The sequence below is a fragment of the Stegostoma tigrinum genome, chromosome 20 (assembly GCF_030684315.1).
Source record: "Stegostoma tigrinum isolate sSteTig4 chromosome 20, sSteTig4.hap1, whole genome shotgun sequence".
Lineage (NCBI taxonomy): Eukaryota > Metazoa > Chordata > Chondrichthyes > Orectolobiformes > Stegostomatidae > Stegostoma > Stegostoma tigrinum.
In genome coordinates this window covers 32,550,443-32,570,588 of record NC_081373.1, presented here as the reverse complement: position 1 = coordinate 32,570,588, position 20,146 = coordinate 32,550,443, and the positions used below count along the sequence as shown (strand labels likewise).

Sequence of the window (20,146 nt, the reverse complement as noted above, 5' to 3'; positions counted from 1 at the left end):
ATCCAGGTCTTGAGAGAGCATCCATCAACATCTTCAGGCGTCCATCGCATTCCTCCTCATCTGAGCAGATCCTGTGTATGTGCAGGGCTTCTCCATAGGGGATAGCCTTTTTTTAAGAAATGTTTAAGGTGGAAGCTAGAGAAGTACAGCATGATGAGGTTATCCCCAGGCTTGCAGTAGAGTCAAGTACTGAGGTGTCCATCCTTGCTGGAGATGCCCGTGTCCGAGAATGGGACTGATTCTGAAGAGTTACTAGATCTCTGGAGCAGCTGGGACTTGCACTTGAGCATTCTGGCTCAGAGTTAGGGACATTACTATGGTGCTACGAGAGCTCGATCTCTTTTTGTTTTAGAATCAACCTATACACATATGTTTTTACACACCATTGATATAGGCGTGACTTAAACCTAGGACACTACTACTGTGCGTCAAGAGACCTAGTTCTTCATTTTTACTGTTCAGAGATGCTGTGGCACCCTTCAGGACATTGTGCTTACAACTGATTTGATGTAGAGGCGGAAGTCCAATTACCATCATCTCTGGAGCTGATGTGTTCAAGCCTTAAAAAGGACCTACATTTCCACTCAGATAGTCCTTTTAAAAAGAGAAATGGCCTATTTATACAAGGCGAGATGTTAATGGGATAATATCCCTTATCTTCTTACACAGGAGTACGTGGATGCTGTCTTAAACATCCAGCATGAATAGGATTGGGTGAGAAACATTTGTAAAGGTGTGAGGCTTCTCTAATTCTGTGAAGGGGTGAAACTTTTGTAAAGGTATGAAGCATCTGTTTCTATTGAAGTGGCCAGGTCTGCGACCTTTGTTCAAGCCAGACACTTCGGCAGCTTGAAATCACATTCTGTCACTTCAGCGATTTGAAATCGTATCCTGTCGTGATCAGTCACTTTGTGAACGATCAATGATGTATCCTGCTCTCTTTATGTTCCAAATAATTGTTTTATGTATCAGCCAATTCATGGAGTATAAAAAGTGGGGACTGTCCGCTGTTCAGGGAGAATCGCTTATGGAACGCAGCACTCTGTGCAGGGTTGTGTACAGCGATCCTCCACAGCTTGTACTTGCTTAATAATAAAAGATTGTGTTTTTGTAGCCAGGTCAGTGTCTCGCTATTGCATCAAGTCAGTGAGCATCTCTGAAAAACGAACCAAACATTTGGCGCCACGAGAAGGGTTCCAACATTTACAAAGGTCATACATGAAGGACTGAATAAGTGATCATTCCGGTGCTGGTGGCGTGAGACGGACAGGCCCACAAGGTATGATTCACCTTGGACTCTCTCACTAACCTACCACCCGTGCGACCCCACGTCCCTACATGGCTCTGTACTAACGGAACCCCAAGACGACTCTCAATCTTGGACACTGATAAATCCTAATGCCTGGAGGTTAGAGTCCCCAGAGCTATGATAAAACTAATTCCAGGAGATTAGAGTCCCCCCTGGCCAGGGTTCAAATTTCCACCTCAGTATAAATTGACTAAGATAAGATCATAAATTCTCCCGCACTAGATCCATCACAAACATTTACATGCATAGCATCACTACAAATGACTGAGGTCATATTATTGGGATGCCAAACCTGAGATCTTCAGCTAACACATCCATATTCGCGATTTTTTTACAAAAATGTTTTACTCATTCACAAGAAATTTGAATTTTTCATAGCCACACCTAACTCAAGCACATCAAAATTTGGTCAGCTATGTGCCTAACCAGTTGAGCGGTCTGCCAAGACTCTTCAACTGCTCCATCTCTCCTTTTAACAGCTTTATCTTTCTGCTCAGATCTGGAATGACTAACTGCAACAGGATTGACATTTTCCAAGTATGAAAGCTGGTCAACAATTACATTGGACTCACCCTGCTCAATTCCCAACCCACATATCTGAAAGTTCAACAAGCGTAAGTGCAAATTTTGAATTCCTTCCTAATTTGATTGATAACCTTTATTCAATCCCAAAAGTCACTGGTGGTCCCACAAAACAAAACTGTTGACATGCAAAGATATCAGAATGTTTCCCTTCTTAATGCGAATAGAATATTGCTGGCTTCATCTACAATCTTAAATTCATTAACATTAAAAGACCTGCCCTAAAATAAAACTACACCCGAGAAGTATGATATAAATTTATAAGTGCTTTTACGCAATTTCTAGATCTTCCTCTCTTCCTGGTGCTTCCCTTGTTTACCTAGAAAGAACAAAATAAAATCAAAGAACTACAGGTGCTGGAAAACAGACGTTGAAGGAAAAAAGAACTTAGCAACGATGGAGGAAGGAAATTCAACATTTTGAGTCCTGTGACCCTTCTTCAGAACTGACTATAACTAGGAAGAGATAGTATATGTACTAAAGACAAGATGGGGGTGGGGGGGGGTTCGGGGAAGTCGGGGTAGAGATGAGAATGAGAGGGAGTGAGTGAATGATGGAAGGATACATGAAGATGAAGCCCAAAAGAAAAGACAACAGTTGGACAGACAGAAGAATGTGGAAACATCAGCCTGGAAGAATCAATAGCTACTAATGGGGACTATTCGTGCCTGACAATGGGTCTGCTGTGGTAGCAAACTGTATGATGACAAGGCCTGGTGTGTGGAGGTTAAAGTTAGGACATGGGACAAGGTGCTCTGCTCCTAAAATTATTCAACTCGATATCAAGTCCTGAAGGCTGCAGGGTACCCAAGCGGAAAATGAAATGCTGTTCTTCGAAGCTGCGCTGAGCTTCAGCACTGCTTCAAGACTGAGACAGATATCAGCCAGGCAACCTAGTCATTTGTTGCAATGGCAGGCAACTGGAAGTCCAGGGTGTTTTTTGTGGATTGAACACTCGTGTTTTGTAAAGCAGTCATCTAGTCTCTCTAAAGTAGAGTAGGCCACATTATAAACAGCAAACACAGGAGACTGAATGGAAAGAAGTGCAGGTAATTCATTACTTCAACTGGGAGATGTGTCTGGGGCCTTGGATAGTGAGGAGGCAAGAAGTAAACGAGCAGGTTTTACACTTTCTGCAACGCATGGGATGTTGAGAAAGGGAAAGGAGGTTTCAGAGATGGATCTGGAGGAAGCAGGGTGGAAATTGAAAGCAAAACTGATAAACCTTTCCAATTCCAGACAACACAGGGAAGCAGCAATGATGTCATCAACATACCAGAGTAGGTGTGGGTACAGGCCGAATAGGGCTGGAACAAGCAATATTCTGTATACCCCATAAAAGGGGGAGAGTGGACTGTAGCCCATGTGGGTACCCACAGCCACACCTTTGACCTGAAGAAAGTGGGAGTTATTAACAGAGAAGCTGCTCAGTGATGACTAACTTGACCAGTTAGAGGAGGGTGGTGGTGGTGGCTGAGGACAGTTCAAGCTTTTTTCCATGAAGTAGAGAGCCCCGAGACCACCCTGATAGTGGACAGATATGTACAGGGAGTAAATGTACATGGTGAAAAGGCGGTAGCTTGAGCCCACAAACTCAAAATTCTGAAAATGACTTCGAGCCTCAGAGGAATGTTGGATGTAAGTAGGAAGGGACTGGACAAGGGGAGAAAAAAAACAAAAAGAGTCAACATGGGAGTAGTAGGCAGAAAAAAAACAGAACTGCCCAGCAGTCCTTTGTGCATTTTGGAGAATGAGGTAGAAGTAGATTGTGCAGAGTTGGGGGATTATGAGCTTACAGGCAGTGAAGTGGCAGGGTGGGGTTGGGGGTGGGGGAATCACCATATGAAAATGAGATTTAGTGACTGCTGCAGATACAACAGTCTGTTGTTCAAAAGGTGGGGTAACATACCAGGGGTGATAGGTGGTGCCAGGTAACAGCATCACCCGAGTTGACAGGTTTGATGACAAAGTCAGGGCTGGATCTGAGAGTGCAGTCAGTTCAAAGGGAGGTAGGGTGAATGGGTAAGGGGAAGGGGCAGAAAAATTGAGGCAACCAATGTCACGTTGACAGGTTGTCAAACAGGTCAAGTGCAGGTAAAAGGTTAAAAGGGCTGGGTCCAAGCAGAAGGAGTGCATTGCAGCCAGGTGAAGGGTGAAGAAAAAATGCTGCTTTGATATCTACAATTAGAATCTATAATTAGACATCCAAGAAAAGTGGATAACATGGTGAAAATTATTTTCAAAATTACCTAGATAGCTGTAGGAGGGCCTACTGTAAACACTCTTTACTGCAAACATTCTGCAAAGCCTCTAACTACAAACCTAGCCTTGACCTTAGAAGTCTCATCTGGTAGAGTTTTTGTCACACGGTGGGTGTGTATGGAAACCTCTATCTACATCTAAAGCTACACAGCATTCTTTCTAGTTCTGTAATTTTACTTTAGCTCTTTTAGCACCCTAACTCCATAGGATGGGAGTAATGCTGACCAGAATTTGTTGCATTCAGGGGTGCACAATCGAGGTGGCACTGGTGAGCCACTTTCCAGAATTAGTGCAGTCTGCTCTATATTAGAAGAGTTAAATGGTCACATCATAAATGTGAAAAACAAAGAAACTTGATGCAGTGGTGAAACAAACAAACATTACATTTATATATGTACAAGTTATCTTAACAGAAATGTGCTTTGCTCAGTTACACTGCTGCAGACATGGTACAATATTCATGATATTTTAAAAAATGCTGCATCATTGTGCACTTCTCAATTTCATGTGTGATTTGATGCTCAATTTCAAATACAAAGTAATCAGTAAGTTTCAAATCCTGCTCAAAAGATTCATGGCATGATTGTGCAGTTATGATCTGATCTGACTGACTGGACACAAGAAACTAAAATTATTGCATTTGTATAGTCAGTTGACTTAGAGCAGCCAACTCAACATGGATTAAAGAAAAACATGCTCAAACATCTGAAGTCTCTTGAATAATAATGTCGATTACTGATTACAAGTTCTAGGATGTGCTAAAATTGAGAAATAAAATTTGTGATAGGCCCTTTGCTTAACCTCATTTGATAGAATATTTTCCATACACAAAAACAGAAATTGCTAGAAAAAGCTCAGCAGGTCTGGCAGGATCTGTGGAGAAAAATCAGTTAACATTTTGGGCTGCTATTCCCACAGTCACCACAAAAGTTAAAAAAATTTATGAGAATATAAAAAATTCACTTTACTAGTCTTTCAGACCTAGGTTGACAGAAAGCATGGATCAGTTTCTGTACTACAATAACAATGACTATGAGTTACAAATAGGCACAGATACATAATTATGAATCATTGATGTAACACTCTTAAAACTGTGAATTCCCATTCCCCCAACTCCTAATTATAAACATCACTCTACCCACACAGACAGACAAGACCAAAATGAAAGGTTTTACAGTAGAGTAGAGGGAAGGACTGGGAAGGCATTTCAGACAATCCTGCCCACTAGGTTTGTGAAGTTGATCTTTTTGTTCATCATTACACTGCTTCTTGGTCTCTCTTCTGCAGATATGTTGTTTGCAGGAGGCACAAAGCAAAAGGTTCACACATATAAAGGTTTTAATTTCACAATATAAAAAATCTCAGCTTACAGAAACAGTTGCAGAATTTGGGGGATGTTTGGCTGGGTGCACGAGTTGGGGGGGGTTTGGGGGGATGTGGGCCGGGATTGGGCGGATGGGACGAATTTTGTTTGGGATTCCGTTTGGCATGAATTGGTTGGACTGTTTCCATGCTATATGACTATGTAAATGTCCCTACTAGAGAAGGAGCAAGCTTTGAACTTCTTGTGGGTAATAAGTCAGAACGAGTTACTGAAGTGACAATACAGAAGCACTTTGAAGTTGGAATAAACCATAGAGATGAGGCTCAGTATTATCAGGAATTAATAAATAAGGATGGAGTGTAGAAAGCACCTTGCGCAAGAACGTATTAAAAGGGAAAATGTAATCAACAGAACTAATTAAAATAAAACACATTGCAACTGAATACACACAGCATTTGGAATAAATTGATGAGCTGACAGCACAAAGAGATATAAATGGGTATGACTTGTTGGGTATTACTGAAACATGTTGAAAGGAAGATCAAGGTTGTGAAGTTAAATGTACATGGGTACTCAGTATTCCAAAAATATTGACAAAAAGGAGACGGGATGTGGAATTGCTTTGTTGCTGAAGGATGATATCAAGGCTGTATTAGGAAATGATATTGCCATGAGGGATCAGAATGATAAATCAGTCTGGGTGAAACTGAAAGTAAGGGAAGAAATGTCTTGGTAGAACTAATTTTTAGCCCCACCCCAGAGTTTCCAAAGTATAAGGCATAGAATAAACCCAGAAATAATGAGGGCTTGAGGGAAAGACACAATAGTAATTATGGGTGGTTTGTATATGCATATTGACTGGATTAATCAACTTGGCAAGGGTTGCCTCGAAGAACAATTCATACAATATATCAGGGATTGTTTCTCACAGTAAGGTGTCATGGGGCCAAGCAGATGACTGGTTACAAAAACAAAAAGTGCTGGAAAAGCTCAGCAGTTCTGGTAGCAGCTGTGAAGAAAAACAAAACACGAGTGAACAGTTTGGTTCAGGTGAACCCTTCTGAGATATTTCACTCCTCTTCCTCCTCCTTTCTGACACTTCTGCTTCCATTGAAATGCCCCTTCTACTGCTACATACCCTTCCGCTGGCCATCCTCTTCTACCACCTCCACTGTATGTCACACCACTTCCCTAGTTTCCCCCACTTTAACATTCCTACCTTTCCCTTTTGTTCCTCCAACTAGGATGATAGAAACTGCTGATTTCCATGTTGCTATTGGTTATCATTGAATGACAAAGTTGAAATGGTAAATATCCAATAAGCGCAAACTATAGTGTGTGTTTACCACTGTCTGATGCACTGGAAATGCAATTGTTCTGTTCGCCATGGTACAGAGTGAAGCTTCGTTCTGACCCTCTGACAGGACATTTATCTAAATGTCCTCAACACAAATAGAACAAATGTCTTCAGACAGAATCAGGAGTCGATGCCTCAGATTTCTTTGGAATATTGTGGGGACAGTGAGCACATTCTTCAAAAAAAAACTGTTCTGTACTTTCACTCTTTATTGTTTCAGCTGATGTTTCAATGTCACTTGAAGTGAGATCAGAGTAACTTCCCATGCCACCAGACGTACCTGTCTCATTGTGGCATCTGGGACTCTCAACAAAAATGTGATCAATGGGAATTGAAGAGAATCCTGCCCTGGTAATGTCCTCAACTGAGCAATGGGAAACCCAATCTCTGCAAGTTATCGTTCAAGTCACATGTCATCCTGGATCGGGAGCAAATTGCTGTAATTTCACTATAATATGAAAAAAAATTCCTGGAATCCTCTTTGAAACAGCTCAGTGCCTGCATCTGCACCACTTAGGATGGAAGAGTCTCAGGAAGAAAATTTAATGTCACTTTCTGCAGAGCTGTTGGTGATAAATAAATAAATAAATTCAGCCTTTGCTAGTGTTTGCCAGAACCAATGGATGAATGTGTCCTATGAAAAATACCAAGACAATTTATTTTTTAAAAGCTAAGTGTAAAGCCTCAGAAAGGTAAGACTGAGATGTGTGTAACTCCAGTGACATCAGGGGCACGGCATGTCATTGAGGTAACGCTCCCCATCATTTGAAAATCAGTTACTTTCATTGGGCTGATGGTGCAACATCAGTGCCACTCAGTTCAAACTGTTCATGGGAATTTATCTCAATGCAAGACACCATCGATATTAGGGCTCTTTAATACAGAAATTTTTTAATGCCTCATTTAATGACCATGATCAAATACTTGAGAGTCAACTCAAATGGCTTGTTCACTTTTCTTGTTCAGATCACACAAATTACGTACAAAAGTTGGGGGGGGGGGGGGGGGGGGCATGAAAAGAAATGATCAAATACAAGTTATCATGTCTAGCTGCATCTGTACAGAGAGAAACAAAATCAACTTTGAGAGTCCAATATGAATGGTATGTTAATTCTAAATCTGTCTCTAGATGTTGCTTCATCGACTGCGTTTCTCCACCAATTTCTGTTTGTATTTCAGATTTCCATTTTTGACATTTTGCTTTTCTTAGTGGGTCCAGATGATGAAATTAGTTACCTTTGGACCAATATAGTGCATTCCTGTTTCCATTAGAGCTGTTGTGTTGGCTATACCTGTATTACACCAGAATGAGTTTTTCCTTTACAGTCCAAAAAAAACGCTTTGCTAATATCCTCCTAAGTGCATGAATTTCAGGAAATCAGTTTTGATTGAAAAGATATTTTAGAGGCAGCAACACTTCATAAGACAACAGAAATAGATTATTCATGATGGCGCAATCTGTGCCCTTCACTGACAATGCTTGTCCCCTCAGTGTCTGAAAACTTTTCATATATATCTCAGAATAATTACAGCAAAGTTGGCGGTCACTCAGACTACCTTCTCTGAACCTGTTAGGAATGAGCAACATCCCTACCTATCCTTTAATCACCCTACACCCCTAGGATTTTGAAATCTTTGTCTGATTTTAATTCTCAATACCCTGTGCAGATGTGAACAATCTTATCTATCTGCACACCCTGTGATTAAACGGTGTATACATAATATATAATTCCCTTCATCACATTTAATTGATCATGTTCTGCTCACATTGTTGGCTGCCATTCTATCTCCCAAATATAATCTGTTTCTTTGCTCAGCATCACATTCCACTCTGTCCGTTAGAATAAGTATTGATTGAATGCTGGTGACATTGGGATATCACTGTATTTCCCTCCAGTCTCCGCAACCACTGCCCCCTCATTCCACCTTGTCTCAAAGCCAATGTCACATCATATCCCTGACTCATTAATTCAGGTACTTTAAAGAACAACATCATCTTGCATGTCATGATTAGCTTTAAACTAAATCAAGAAATGTAAATGCTACTGCTTTAAAGCACAAAAACTGCAATGAAGAACACTGTGAGTTGAAGATACAAATTTGATTTATCACAGCAATGAGAGGAACATCCAGACAATCCACACTTCCTCTGCATGGTCAGGGAACTATATCAGCGACAATCTTTTGTTTGTGGGGGTCTGATCAGCACAGTCGCAACATTTTGCTTGTATATTTTTTTCAGGAGGTTTGGGTATTGGTACACGTGGTTAGAACACGGTACATGGAGAACACAGCAGATTCATCTAACCGACAACGAGAAAACATCCATCATTTTACTTCAGCAAAGAGTGTCTTAGAGCAATTGGTGATTTCATATAAGACCAATAGTCAAACATGTCTACATTCAATCCAGCCCAGTTGTTATTGTGAACTGAAAGTGCTGAATTGAAAGGGGTTAACTGGACCTGTTTGTTCAGTGACTGTGATTGATGAGAGCCTCTATGGGTTCTAACAGTGTCACAAGAGGCTTTCCTTCTTCTATTAATAAGGCTCCATTCTGTGCGTTATCCCATTGTACAAGCGGGAGCATCAGCTACAGTACGAACAGGTATCATCAGCTGCAGAGAGAGGGGGAGGGGAGATCAGAATCTGAGAACAATAGACTGGAATGTTACAACAATGGATCAGAATCCGAGAACAATAGACTGGAATGTTACAGCAATGGATCAGAATCTGAGATCAATAGACTGGAATGTTACAACAATGGATCAGAATCTGAGAACAATAGTCTGGAATGTTCCAACAATGGATCAGAATCTGAAAACAACAGACTGGAATGTTGCAACAATGGATCAGAATCTGAGAACAATAGGCTGGAATGTTACAACAATGGACAGGAGTTTATCCTGGGGTCTTACTTATCTTACCTGGCGTTGGACAACATTACTATATCGGATAAGAGCTGTACTGATGATTATTCAGGCTGGTTACTATCCTATTCTCGCTATTGTTGGTGTTCCTGGTAAGTCTCTCTATCTCTGCCCATTTATTACTTCCATAAAGTATATTCTGGATACAGAATTGGCCGGCCAACAGAAAGCAGCGATTGGTAGTAGAAGGAAAATATTCTACCTGGAAGTCAGTGGTGAGTGGTGTTCCACAGGGCTGTCCTTGGGACTCCACTGTTTGTAATTTTTATTATTGACTTGGATGAGGGGATTGAAGGATGGGTCAGCAAGTTTGCAGACGACACAAAGGTTGGAGGTGTCGTTGATGACGGTATACAGGGCTGTTGTAGGCTGCAGCGGGAAATTGACAGGATGCAGAGATGGGCTGAGAGGCGGCAGATGGAGTTCAACTTGGATAAATGCGAGGTGATGCATTTTGGAAGGTTGAATTTGAAAGCTGAGTACAGGATTAAGGATAGGATTCTTGGCAGTGTGGTGGAACAAAGGGATCTTGGTGTGCAGATACATAGATCCCTTAAAATGGCCACCCAAGTGGACAGGGTTGTTAAGAAAGCATATGGTGTTTTGGCTTTCATTAACAGGGGGATTGAGTTTAAGCGTCGTGAGATCTTGTTGCAGCTCTATAAAACTTTGGTTAGACCGCACTTGAAATACTGCGTCCAGTTCTGGTCGCCCTATTATAGGAAAGATGTGGATGTTTTGGAGAGGGTTCAGAGGAGGTTTACCAGGATGCTGCCTGGACTGGAGGGCTTATCTTATGAAGAGAGGTTGACTGAGCTCAGACATTTTTCATTGGAGAAAAGGAGGAGGAGAGGGGTCCTAATTGAGGTATACAAGATAATGAGAGGCATCGATAGAGTTGATAGCCAGAGACTACTTCCCAGGGCAGAAATGGCTAACACGAGGGGTCATAGTTTTAAGCTGGTTGGAGCAAAGTATAGAGGGGATGTCAGAGGTGGGTTCTTTACAGTGAGTTGAGAGAGCATGGAATGCGTTGCCAGCAGCAGATGTGGAAGCAAGGTCATTGGGGTCATTTAAGAGACTGCTGGACATGCATATGGTCACAGAAATTTGAGGGTGCATACATGAGGATCAATGGTCGGCACAACATTGTGGGCTGAAGGGCCTGTTCTGTGCTGTACTGTTCTATGTTCTATGTTCTAAACTGGAAATAGAAAACAAACTGGCCCCCTTCAGGGTTGAGATGCTTTTCATTGTGGAAGGAAACAACATTTTGACTTATGAGGACCGCTTTCAGATTGGTTTGTTAGTGAACTCTAACTGCTGGACATGCCACCAATCGAAAATGTGTTTGTTAGATGATGACAGGCAGGTGTAAGTTTTGTTTACATTTAAATCTTGCTGGTTGACTGACTGGTTCATTCCTAAGGACAATACCTTGACCAGAGAATGGCTGTCAACTAACATAAACGCAGTGTGTGCCCTTGTTCTTTTGTCTGTAATGAAAAAGGACTCTGTGTATAGTTATATGTAGTTTCCTGGATGCAGAGAGACCAAACTATGACCTCATCTGAATATTAAATTGGTTATCAGCATAATTTTTTAGCATACTTGGGATAGTGTAACCTGTTATCATCTCACAGAATCACATCTAATATTGGAGACTGTGCTTAGACTTTTGCAAACGTGGGCTAGAAGCTATTAGAAACAAGGCATTGGCTAAGCAGAGTCAAAATTTTAATTTGATTGTTAACGCTCAGTCATCTCCCCAATAAATTGTATTATTGAATTTCAAACTAGATTAGGCTCCTTAAAAAACAAAACTACTTCTTCTTTCAACACCCGATATTGTTGTATGACCCCAGTTCAAAAAGGAGTCCCTGTACAAAGAGAGAAAAAAGGTATACACTGTTGAACATATAAGTAGCACAGTAACTGAGCAGATAATCAAAGTATTGAATTCGAACAAAATTTTTTATATCTTGCTGAAAGTGTTTGCTGGTACATGTAACCATTTGCTTCCACGAATTTGGACTTTTAACAAGCAAGTGTAAATGAATGAAAATCAATCTATTCCCAAGCAACCGGTACATTTAAGATTATAATTTTCTTCTCAGAAATAAAGTTTTTGAAGTTTTCCTCATAAATGAAGAGTGCTAGCATCAAATGACAGAAAGGTCGAAGAAAACAACATTTGCAAAAGCAACATGGCTTCTTTAAATTTCCTTTGACAAGAAGCAGCAGCTTTTCAGTGTTACCAATGTTGTTGCCGACCATAGCAGCAACATGATCCTCATTTTATTTTCTATCAACACACATTTCATCTTTAAATACCAATGAGCAACCTGGTAAAAGAAGGCAAAAAAACTGTCCTATTTTATTCACAATAAAAACATTTTGGTGTTTGCATTCAGCACTTCAGCAAGGCCATTTTGGAGCCACTACCACAGGTACACTCATGATTCTGCATTCCAGCTTGCACTAACTCTGTTCTGATTGTTTGGTATGTTCATATGACAATGGGTACACAAATTTGGTTAATCTGGAATTACCAGCCTAGAATTCTCGCTTATCAGAGGCATTTTTCTATTGTGTTGCCTATCCTGTGGTGATAAAGACTTATAACTTCATAACAACTGACGTTTCGGTATATCAGAACCTGATAGGAAGGATGTCGTTAAACTTGAGGGTACAGAGATATTTGCAAGGATGTTGCCAGGACTGGAGGGTTTCAGTTATAGGAATTGACCCTATAGGCTGGGGTTATTTTCCTTGGAACATTGGAGGTTGAGGGATGACCTTATAGAGGTTTATAAGCTCATGGGATTATGAATAGGGTGAGTAGTCAGGGTCTTTCTTCTAGGATTGGGAAGGTGGAGGAGGAGGCAAGAGTCCAAAACTAGTGGGCACAGATTAAGGTAAGATGGGTAATGTTTGAAGAAAGACATGCGAGGGAACATTTTCATGCAGAGGGTGGTGCATGTATCGAACAAGGGGTTACAGGAAATGATGGAGGTGGGTACAATTACAACATTTAAAAAGGCATCTGGATGGGTATATGAATTGAAACAATTCAGAGGAACATGGGTCAAATGCTGGAAAATGGGACTAGGTCAGATTAGGGTGCCTGGTCAGTGTATATGAGTTGGACTGCAGGGTCGGCTTCCATGACTAATCATAATTTCACTGAGACATTGATCCCATTCCTTTGTTAGCCATATTAACTACTTGACTCTAAATGGAATTTGGAATTCAATGGAATTCAGAAAAAGAATGGGATCAAGTGTTAAAGAGTCTCATCTAGCAACACAATTTCTTTCCTTTAGGAAAAAAGCATGTTATTTCAGTCCTTTCCCCATCATACACATCTTTAACTAAGCAGAATTCTACATAAAGTCAGTACGTTATAAGTAAGACCTAACAAAGTGACTGAGAACAAGCTAGTCTTCCTGTCAATATATCAGATGTAACTTTCAATGACAACTAAAATGAGGGGGTGGTGGCAGCTTGCAGGAACCAAAATCTTAAAACTTCTTGACAAAGTCATCCTCATGCACATAAATTTAAAGCTAACTACAGGAGCAAGCTGAAAAGAACATTTTTAAACCCAGCACTATCAAAACTACAATTTTAATCAAGAAATATGGGAAACATCACAATCTCCTGATTTTTAATGTGGATATTAGAATTCACAAAATATTTGCACTTGCCTTCACAGGTTTCCAAAATGTGCACAGTATCACCAATCTGCAGAGGAAGTTCCACTTCCTCCCTGGAGTCATAATTGTATATTGCTGAAAACAAAAAGAAAATTGAGAAGATGATTCAAATTTAGTTCAATTTACAATACAAATAAACACTGCATGATCATAACAATTATTAACATATCAATATTTTACAGCATTACTTTTATTTAGATAATCAAAGTAAATAGCACAGGTTTTTAAACTGGCCCTGGTCAAGAGAGAGATTCCACAAACTGTAAAACTACAAACGCAAATTTCAAGCGGTGCTCATGGATATAAGCATTTTAATATTGATTGAAGTAGTAAATAAAACACATCCCTGGACAACTACCATTGCTATTCATGCAGTTATTGTCTGAACCAAACTAGTGAGAATAAGTCATTGGAACATACTACTAAAGGCACAACTGGACACTTGGAAATTTGTACTGATGTACATGGATATTGGTTATCTGTTTTTTTAAGCTCATAGTAGACTGACTGTCTGTCTTAAATCTAGGTGTTTCTAGTAGTGAAGATACTACCAGCAAATCTTTGCCTTTTTCAAAAGTCACAGATAATACACACTTAATGTTTAACTAATACATTGGACATTACTCAATCTAATTACTATATCAACACTTAGTTGAAGACAAATGCAAACTAAATTTAATGTCATGAAGCTAAGTTTAAATTCACACTTTTCTCCTGGAAGATCACTAAATTAAATACTTTCCTAAAGTGATGGCAACAGCCAAACAATTGCATGCTTTGTGTACAAAGAATTGCTTGATAATATAGAAAATGATTAATTTCCAGGTGTTTCAATCAGGATGGACTTGCTTACTAACCCTTTTTCATGCAATATCATTTGTTGCTCCCTTAAAATCTGGCATTTATTGCAGCAATCCTCATGAATACATGGCAAAAAGTTAACAGCTTTCTTTCTTCAGCAACTCATGTTTTTAATTAATCAAGAAACATCGCTCATTTTATCACTGATATTTTTCACATCACATGCTGCAGCTGAACTATAATCATGCAAAAGTGGCGATTAAACCAGAAACCCCACTGGCAGAACTAAATCTCGCAGGTAAATCTCTCTCTCTCTCTCTTCAGAAAGGGATATTTACTCACAATTCAGACATCAATTCTAATGCTGATTCATAACATTGGTCCATTGTTAATATTGTTATTAGATAACCAGATGAAAATATCTTCAAACAAGTCAAGTTCACTGATGGAAATAAAAATATTTTTCAAAGACATGTAACTTGTAATGGATTGTTCCATATTTGCTCTGGTTTGATAGATTTTAAGTTATACACCAAAAGACTCCACTGATGATTTCAGCAAAATAAATTGGTTCAATGAGCATGCTATTTAGCAATTGGAAAACAGGGAAAACTGAAGAAATGTCAAAGTCAATGAAGTGCAAGGAATAGCCCAACACTTCTGTTACTTTCACTGCAGAGCTTATTCAGCTTGCACTATTGAACTCTATGGTTTATCCATTAGTTCCCACATTCACTGTGTAAATGCACTTTGACTTCACAGCAGAATGGCAAATTTAAGAAAATATACATAGTATAAACAAACAGCTGAAAAAGCACAGGAAATCTGGCAGCATCTGTAGAGAGAAAAACAATAGTTAATGTTTCAAGTCCAATGTGACTCTTCTTCAGAACTCTTTGAAGGAGTCATAATGGACTCAAAAGAATTAACTATTTCTCTCCACAATACTGTCAGATCTGCTCTTATTGTCGCGTGGTTTTTTTAAGCGTTTTGTTTTTATTTCAGATTTCCAGCTTCTGCAGTATTTTGCTTTTAATTGAGTGCACAATTTTGCTGCTGTAATCAAAGACAAATTTAATGCTTCACACACAATCAATGGGTGTTCACTAATCTGAATTAGATGAACATGAAGGAAGCAATTTATGGAATAAACTCACCGATGTCTTAGCTAAAAATATTACATTCAAACAGGAGATATTCCAAATTCATTTTAGAGAAAAGAATAATGGTACTTGATTAGAAGAGATGAAAGTGAGTATAGGACTTAGATAGCTTCATTCTTACATATTCCTGCATTGTTTAAAGGTTAGAGCTTTAAGTAAAGCTAATTATAGAATTAACATACAATGTGTATTTATTCCTATTTTTTAAAACTTTTGAACTTCAAAGAGAAATAGTACTTCGGAATTAATGGAAATATGCAGTCTCAAATATTACAACGCAAATTTTTGTGACAATATCTTCCAACATCTGACTTCATTTAACAAAGTTCAAATAACCAAATGTGGATAGAAAGAATAGCAACATTGCTACAATCAAATTTCATTTCATCAATTTTGAATGAAAGACCAGAAATCTCTTCCAGTTGACCAGCATGGAAAGCAATTTTTTTTGGTGGGGGGTGGTGGTGAAGGGAAAAATGTCTTTGGTTGTGGGGTCAGATTGCAGATGCATAAGTGTTGGAGGATGATGCGTTGGATCTGGAGGTTCGTGGGGTGGTAGGTGAGGACAAGGGGAACTCTGTTTTGGTTGTTATTGCAGGGAGGGGGTGTGAGGGGGGAAATGCAGGAGACACGGTCAAGGGTGTTCTCGACCACTGAGGGAGGTGAAAGTTGTGGTCCTTGAAAAATGAGGATGGGGTGGGGTCATGATCAAAGCGGGTGGTAGGAGGTAGTGTCAGAGAGCTGGAGACTGGCCTCGGATGTAGAGGTCAGTGCGCCATATTACAACTGCACCTCCCTTGTCCGCAGGTTTTATGGTGAGGTTGGGATTGGAGCGAGGGGTGCACGTTCTGTGGGGGAAGAGGTTGGAGTGGGCAAGATCCGTGGGGAGGTTGAGGCAACTGATGTCTCAACGGTAGTTGGAGATGAAGAGGTCGAGGGAAGGTAGGAGGCCTTGGGGTGGTGCCCAGGAGGAAGGGGTGTGTTGGAGGCAGGAGAAGGAATCACTAGAGGGTGGATTAGGTGCACGATTGAAGTAAGCAAGCATGCAGGCGCTGGAAAAACTGTTCAATGTCCAAGCGTGAGTAGTATTTGTTGATGTTAGGGTGGAGGGGAGCCCTTTGCTGAGGACTGACTGTTCATCCTCAGTAAGGGGGAGGGCTGGGGGGATGGCGAAGACCCGGCAGGGCTGGGTGCTATTTCAGAATCTCCTTCCCTATCCCCATTTCTGAAGGAGGATCTAGGCCCAAAACATCAGCTATCCTGCTCCTCTGATGCTGCTCGGCCTGCTGTGTTCTTCCAGTTCTACACCTTGTTATCTCACATTCTCCAGCATCTGCATTTCCTACTACTATCTCTGAAAGAAAAAGCTGGAGTTGTTGACTAAAGCAGACGTTTCAACCAGATTCCACAAAACCTCAGAAAAGTCAAATAACAAAGGCAGAGTCCTCATCAATTCCTTGCTTGAAACACTATTGACAGAATCAGCAGTGCCAGGTTTTGCCTTTTTAAAAAATCCTCTAAAGGGATATTGGCACTTTCCTTTAACACCTCAAGGGGAGAAGATAACAATGCTTTTGTTTCACCAAACTACCTTCTCCAATGCTAACTGATGCTATTTGGGCTAGAAAATGTCTAACCATTTTACAGAGACACATGAATTAAGTGGCAACAAATGCTTCTAATTGTGTAGATGTACTAGCAAATAGAAACACTTGAAAGAATTTCTTGTCCCAAGTTTTCTATTCAGAAGATTCCGATCAACAGATTAGCAAATAAACCTGGACAAAATTTTGAGTTTGAGAAAGCTCAGATAACTTACCTTTGGCACAGAACAGCAAAAGGACACACATTAGTGAACTTTTCTGACCCTAAAACTAAATACGAGACAAGATTTTCAGGGATATGTGGATCCTTTTAAAGTTTCTGCCAAAGTTCACCACTGTAACTATTCCACAGACAAAACTGAACCAAGTCAAGAGAGTGCAGTCAGGTCAGGCAAGTGGGGTGTCCGGTATCTTTTGAGAAGCTGAAAACAACCTTAAGTCAATTAGCAGTGTCAGCTGCACCTTAGTTTACAAAACTCAAGGTAGCAGCCAATGCTTGGGATTTGGATGTATATACAATTCTGTTACAACATGAGGAGTCATGCATAGGGGGGAAAAAAACTTGAAATCAATATCAAGAGATGCTCTAGTGGAAAGAGAAACTTTAGGATTGTCACTAGCTTTTAAACACGAAGTGTACATACTTCATGGCAGCAGAGAAACATTGATATCTAATCTTTATGGGAAAATTCATACAACATGCAAGGTTATTTCAGTGGGGTTTGCTTATACAGCTTTATTGCTTAAATCATGTCATACTGCAGGTAAAGATAATAAAATTGCCAATATTGGTCAAAAATATAACTGTTTGAATGGTTTAAGGGAAGTATCAGTGATAATTGTATAGATTACTTGTAATGAATGAGCAGATAAATTTTCATTTTTAATATTTACATACACATTTATTCTGGTCATGCTTAAAATGAAATGCAATTGAATACGACATTTTGTCTTAATCAAGGCAATCCTGAAAATGTCCAAGACCACTTCACATTCAATAAAACAATGATAATGCATTTATGATACCTAAATGAACTAAACCTGCTGCTTTGCCTGAAACAAAGTGAGATAGCATCAACCAGTACTGCAGTCACAACGTTTTAGGTCTCTCATAAATTAGTCTTTATATCAGCTTCTGAGAGGCACCAAACCAATAAACTACCATTTCTGCAACTGACTGCTAGTATAAGACCCAGTTGTTATAATCTCAAAGAAAAAAAAGTTAAGTTTTTTAAACTTTTCATTCAAAATCAGAACCATTTAATAACAAGCTATATTGTCCAGTGGTAATGATTGCAACACTGAATTAAACCATTGCAGTTTGTCTGCTGCTGGCAGACCCACAATGCCATTAGCAAAAGAATTTCAAGATTTTGATCTAGCAACAGTGAAGGTACAAAAGGATCACAGCATAGTAACAAGTAAAATTTTACAGCACAAAAAGGAACCATTCGACCAATTATGATACTAGTTTATTGGAAGGACAACTTTCCTATCCCTCTCACCAACTATTTCCCCAAAGCACCGCAAATGTTTCACCAGATATTTATCCAATTTACATAGGTGGAGCTCTCAAATATATCCACTTACACCACAAGCATGTAATTTCTGATCCTGAGCAAGCACAGCATAGAAAAAGTTTTTCCTGAATCACACTGTTGTTTTTGTGACTATATTCTCAAAATGGTGGACTCTGGTGCTCAATCCTTCCATCAAAATTTTTATCTTCTTTGCTTTTTCTCAAAAGCAAACAAACCTAACTCTTTTAACATATCCATGCAACTGAAGTCCCTCTTCCCCAGGAAAATGTTCATAAATCTTGTCCCATACATCTTCAACTGCAGCAATTACCTTCCCCCTATCAGATGGTTAGAAGTGGGGTTGTTCATTGAAGACTGCACAATGTTCAGCACCAGTTGCAACACCCCAAATACTGAGGCAGTCTCTGCTTAATTGCAGCAAAATCTAGAAAACATCAAAGTTTAGTTCGACAGGTGGCAAGCAACACTTATGCCACACATAGAACATTACAGCACAGTACAGGCCCTTCGGCCCTCGATGTTGTGCCGACCTGTCATACCAATCTCAAGCCCATCTAACCTACACTATTCAATGTATGTCCATATGCTTGTCCAATGTCGACTTAAATGTACCTAAAGTTGGCGAATCTACTACCGTTGCAGGCAAAGCGTTCCATTCCCTTCCTACTCTGAGTAAAGAAACTACTTCTGATATCTGTCCTATATCTTTCACCCCTCAATTTAAAGCTATGCCCTCTCGTGCTCGCCGTCACCATCCTAGGAAAAAGGCTCTCCCTATTCACCCTATCTAACCCACTGATTATTTTATATGTTTCAATTAAGTCACCTCTCAACCTTCTTCTCTCCAACAAAAACAGCCTCAAGTCCCTCAGCCTTTCCTCGTAAGGCCTTCCCTCCAAACCAGGCAACATCCTAGTAAATCTCCTCTGCACCCTTTCCAAAGCTTCCACATTCTTCTTGTCATGTGGTGACCAGAACTGTACACAATACTCCAAGTGCGGCCGCACCAGAGTTTTGTACAGCTTCACCATAACCTCTTGGTTCCAGAACTCAATCCCTCTATTAATAAAAGCTAAAACACTGTATGCTTTCTTAACATGCCTCTCAAAATGGGTGGCACCTTTCAAGGATCTGTGTACGTGGACACAGAGATCTCTCTACTCATCTACACTGCTAAGAATCTTACCATTAGCCCTGTACTTTGCCTTCTGGTTACTCCTACCAAAGTGCATCACCTCACACTTGTCTGCATTAAACTCCATTTGCCACCTCTCAGCCCAGCTCTGCAGCTTATCTATGTCTCTCTGCAACCTACAGCATCCTTCGTCACTATCCACAACTCCACCGAACTCAGTGTCATCTGCAAGTTTACTAACCCATCCTTCTATGCCCTCATCCAGGTCATTTATAAAAATGACAAACAGCAGTGGACCCAACACCGACCTTTGCGGTACACCACTAGTAACTGATCTCCAGGATGAACATTTCCCATCAACTACCACCCTCTGTCTTCTTTCAGCAAGCCAATTTCTGATCCAAACTGCTATATCTCCA

General features: G+C 40.1%; 2 protein-coding genes across 4 annotated transcripts in view; one reads left to right on the top strand and one right to left on the bottom strand.

Annotated features, from left to right (window-relative positions):
* The window catches only part of c20h10orf90 (chromosome 20 C10orf90 homolog), a 377,977-nt gene that overhangs the window by 76,643 nt on the left and 281,188 nt on the right, over window positions 1-20,146 (top strand). The window contains exon 1 of one of the 2 annotated variants that reach the window (XM_048551086.2): window positions 9,785-9,856. The exons of the other annotated variant lie outside the window; for it this stretch is intronic. The gene's annotated coding sequence lies outside the window, so the exon portion shown is untranslated. Of the gene's footprint in view, window positions 1-9,784; window positions 9,857-20,146 lie in introns of those variants that run through there. 2 annotated transcript variants of the gene reach the window in all.
* The window catches only part of dock1 (dedicator of cytokinesis 1), a 562,483-nt gene that overhangs the window by 524,609 nt on the left and 17,728 nt on the right, over window positions 1-20,146 (bottom strand). For both annotated transcript variants that reach the window (XM_048551079.2, XM_048551080.2), the window contains exon 2: window positions 13,475-13,558. In XM_048551079.2, the coding sequence (XP_048407036.1) occupies window positions 13,475-13,558 (84 nt within the window). The remainder of the gene's footprint in view (window positions 1-13,474; window positions 13,559-20,146) is intronic.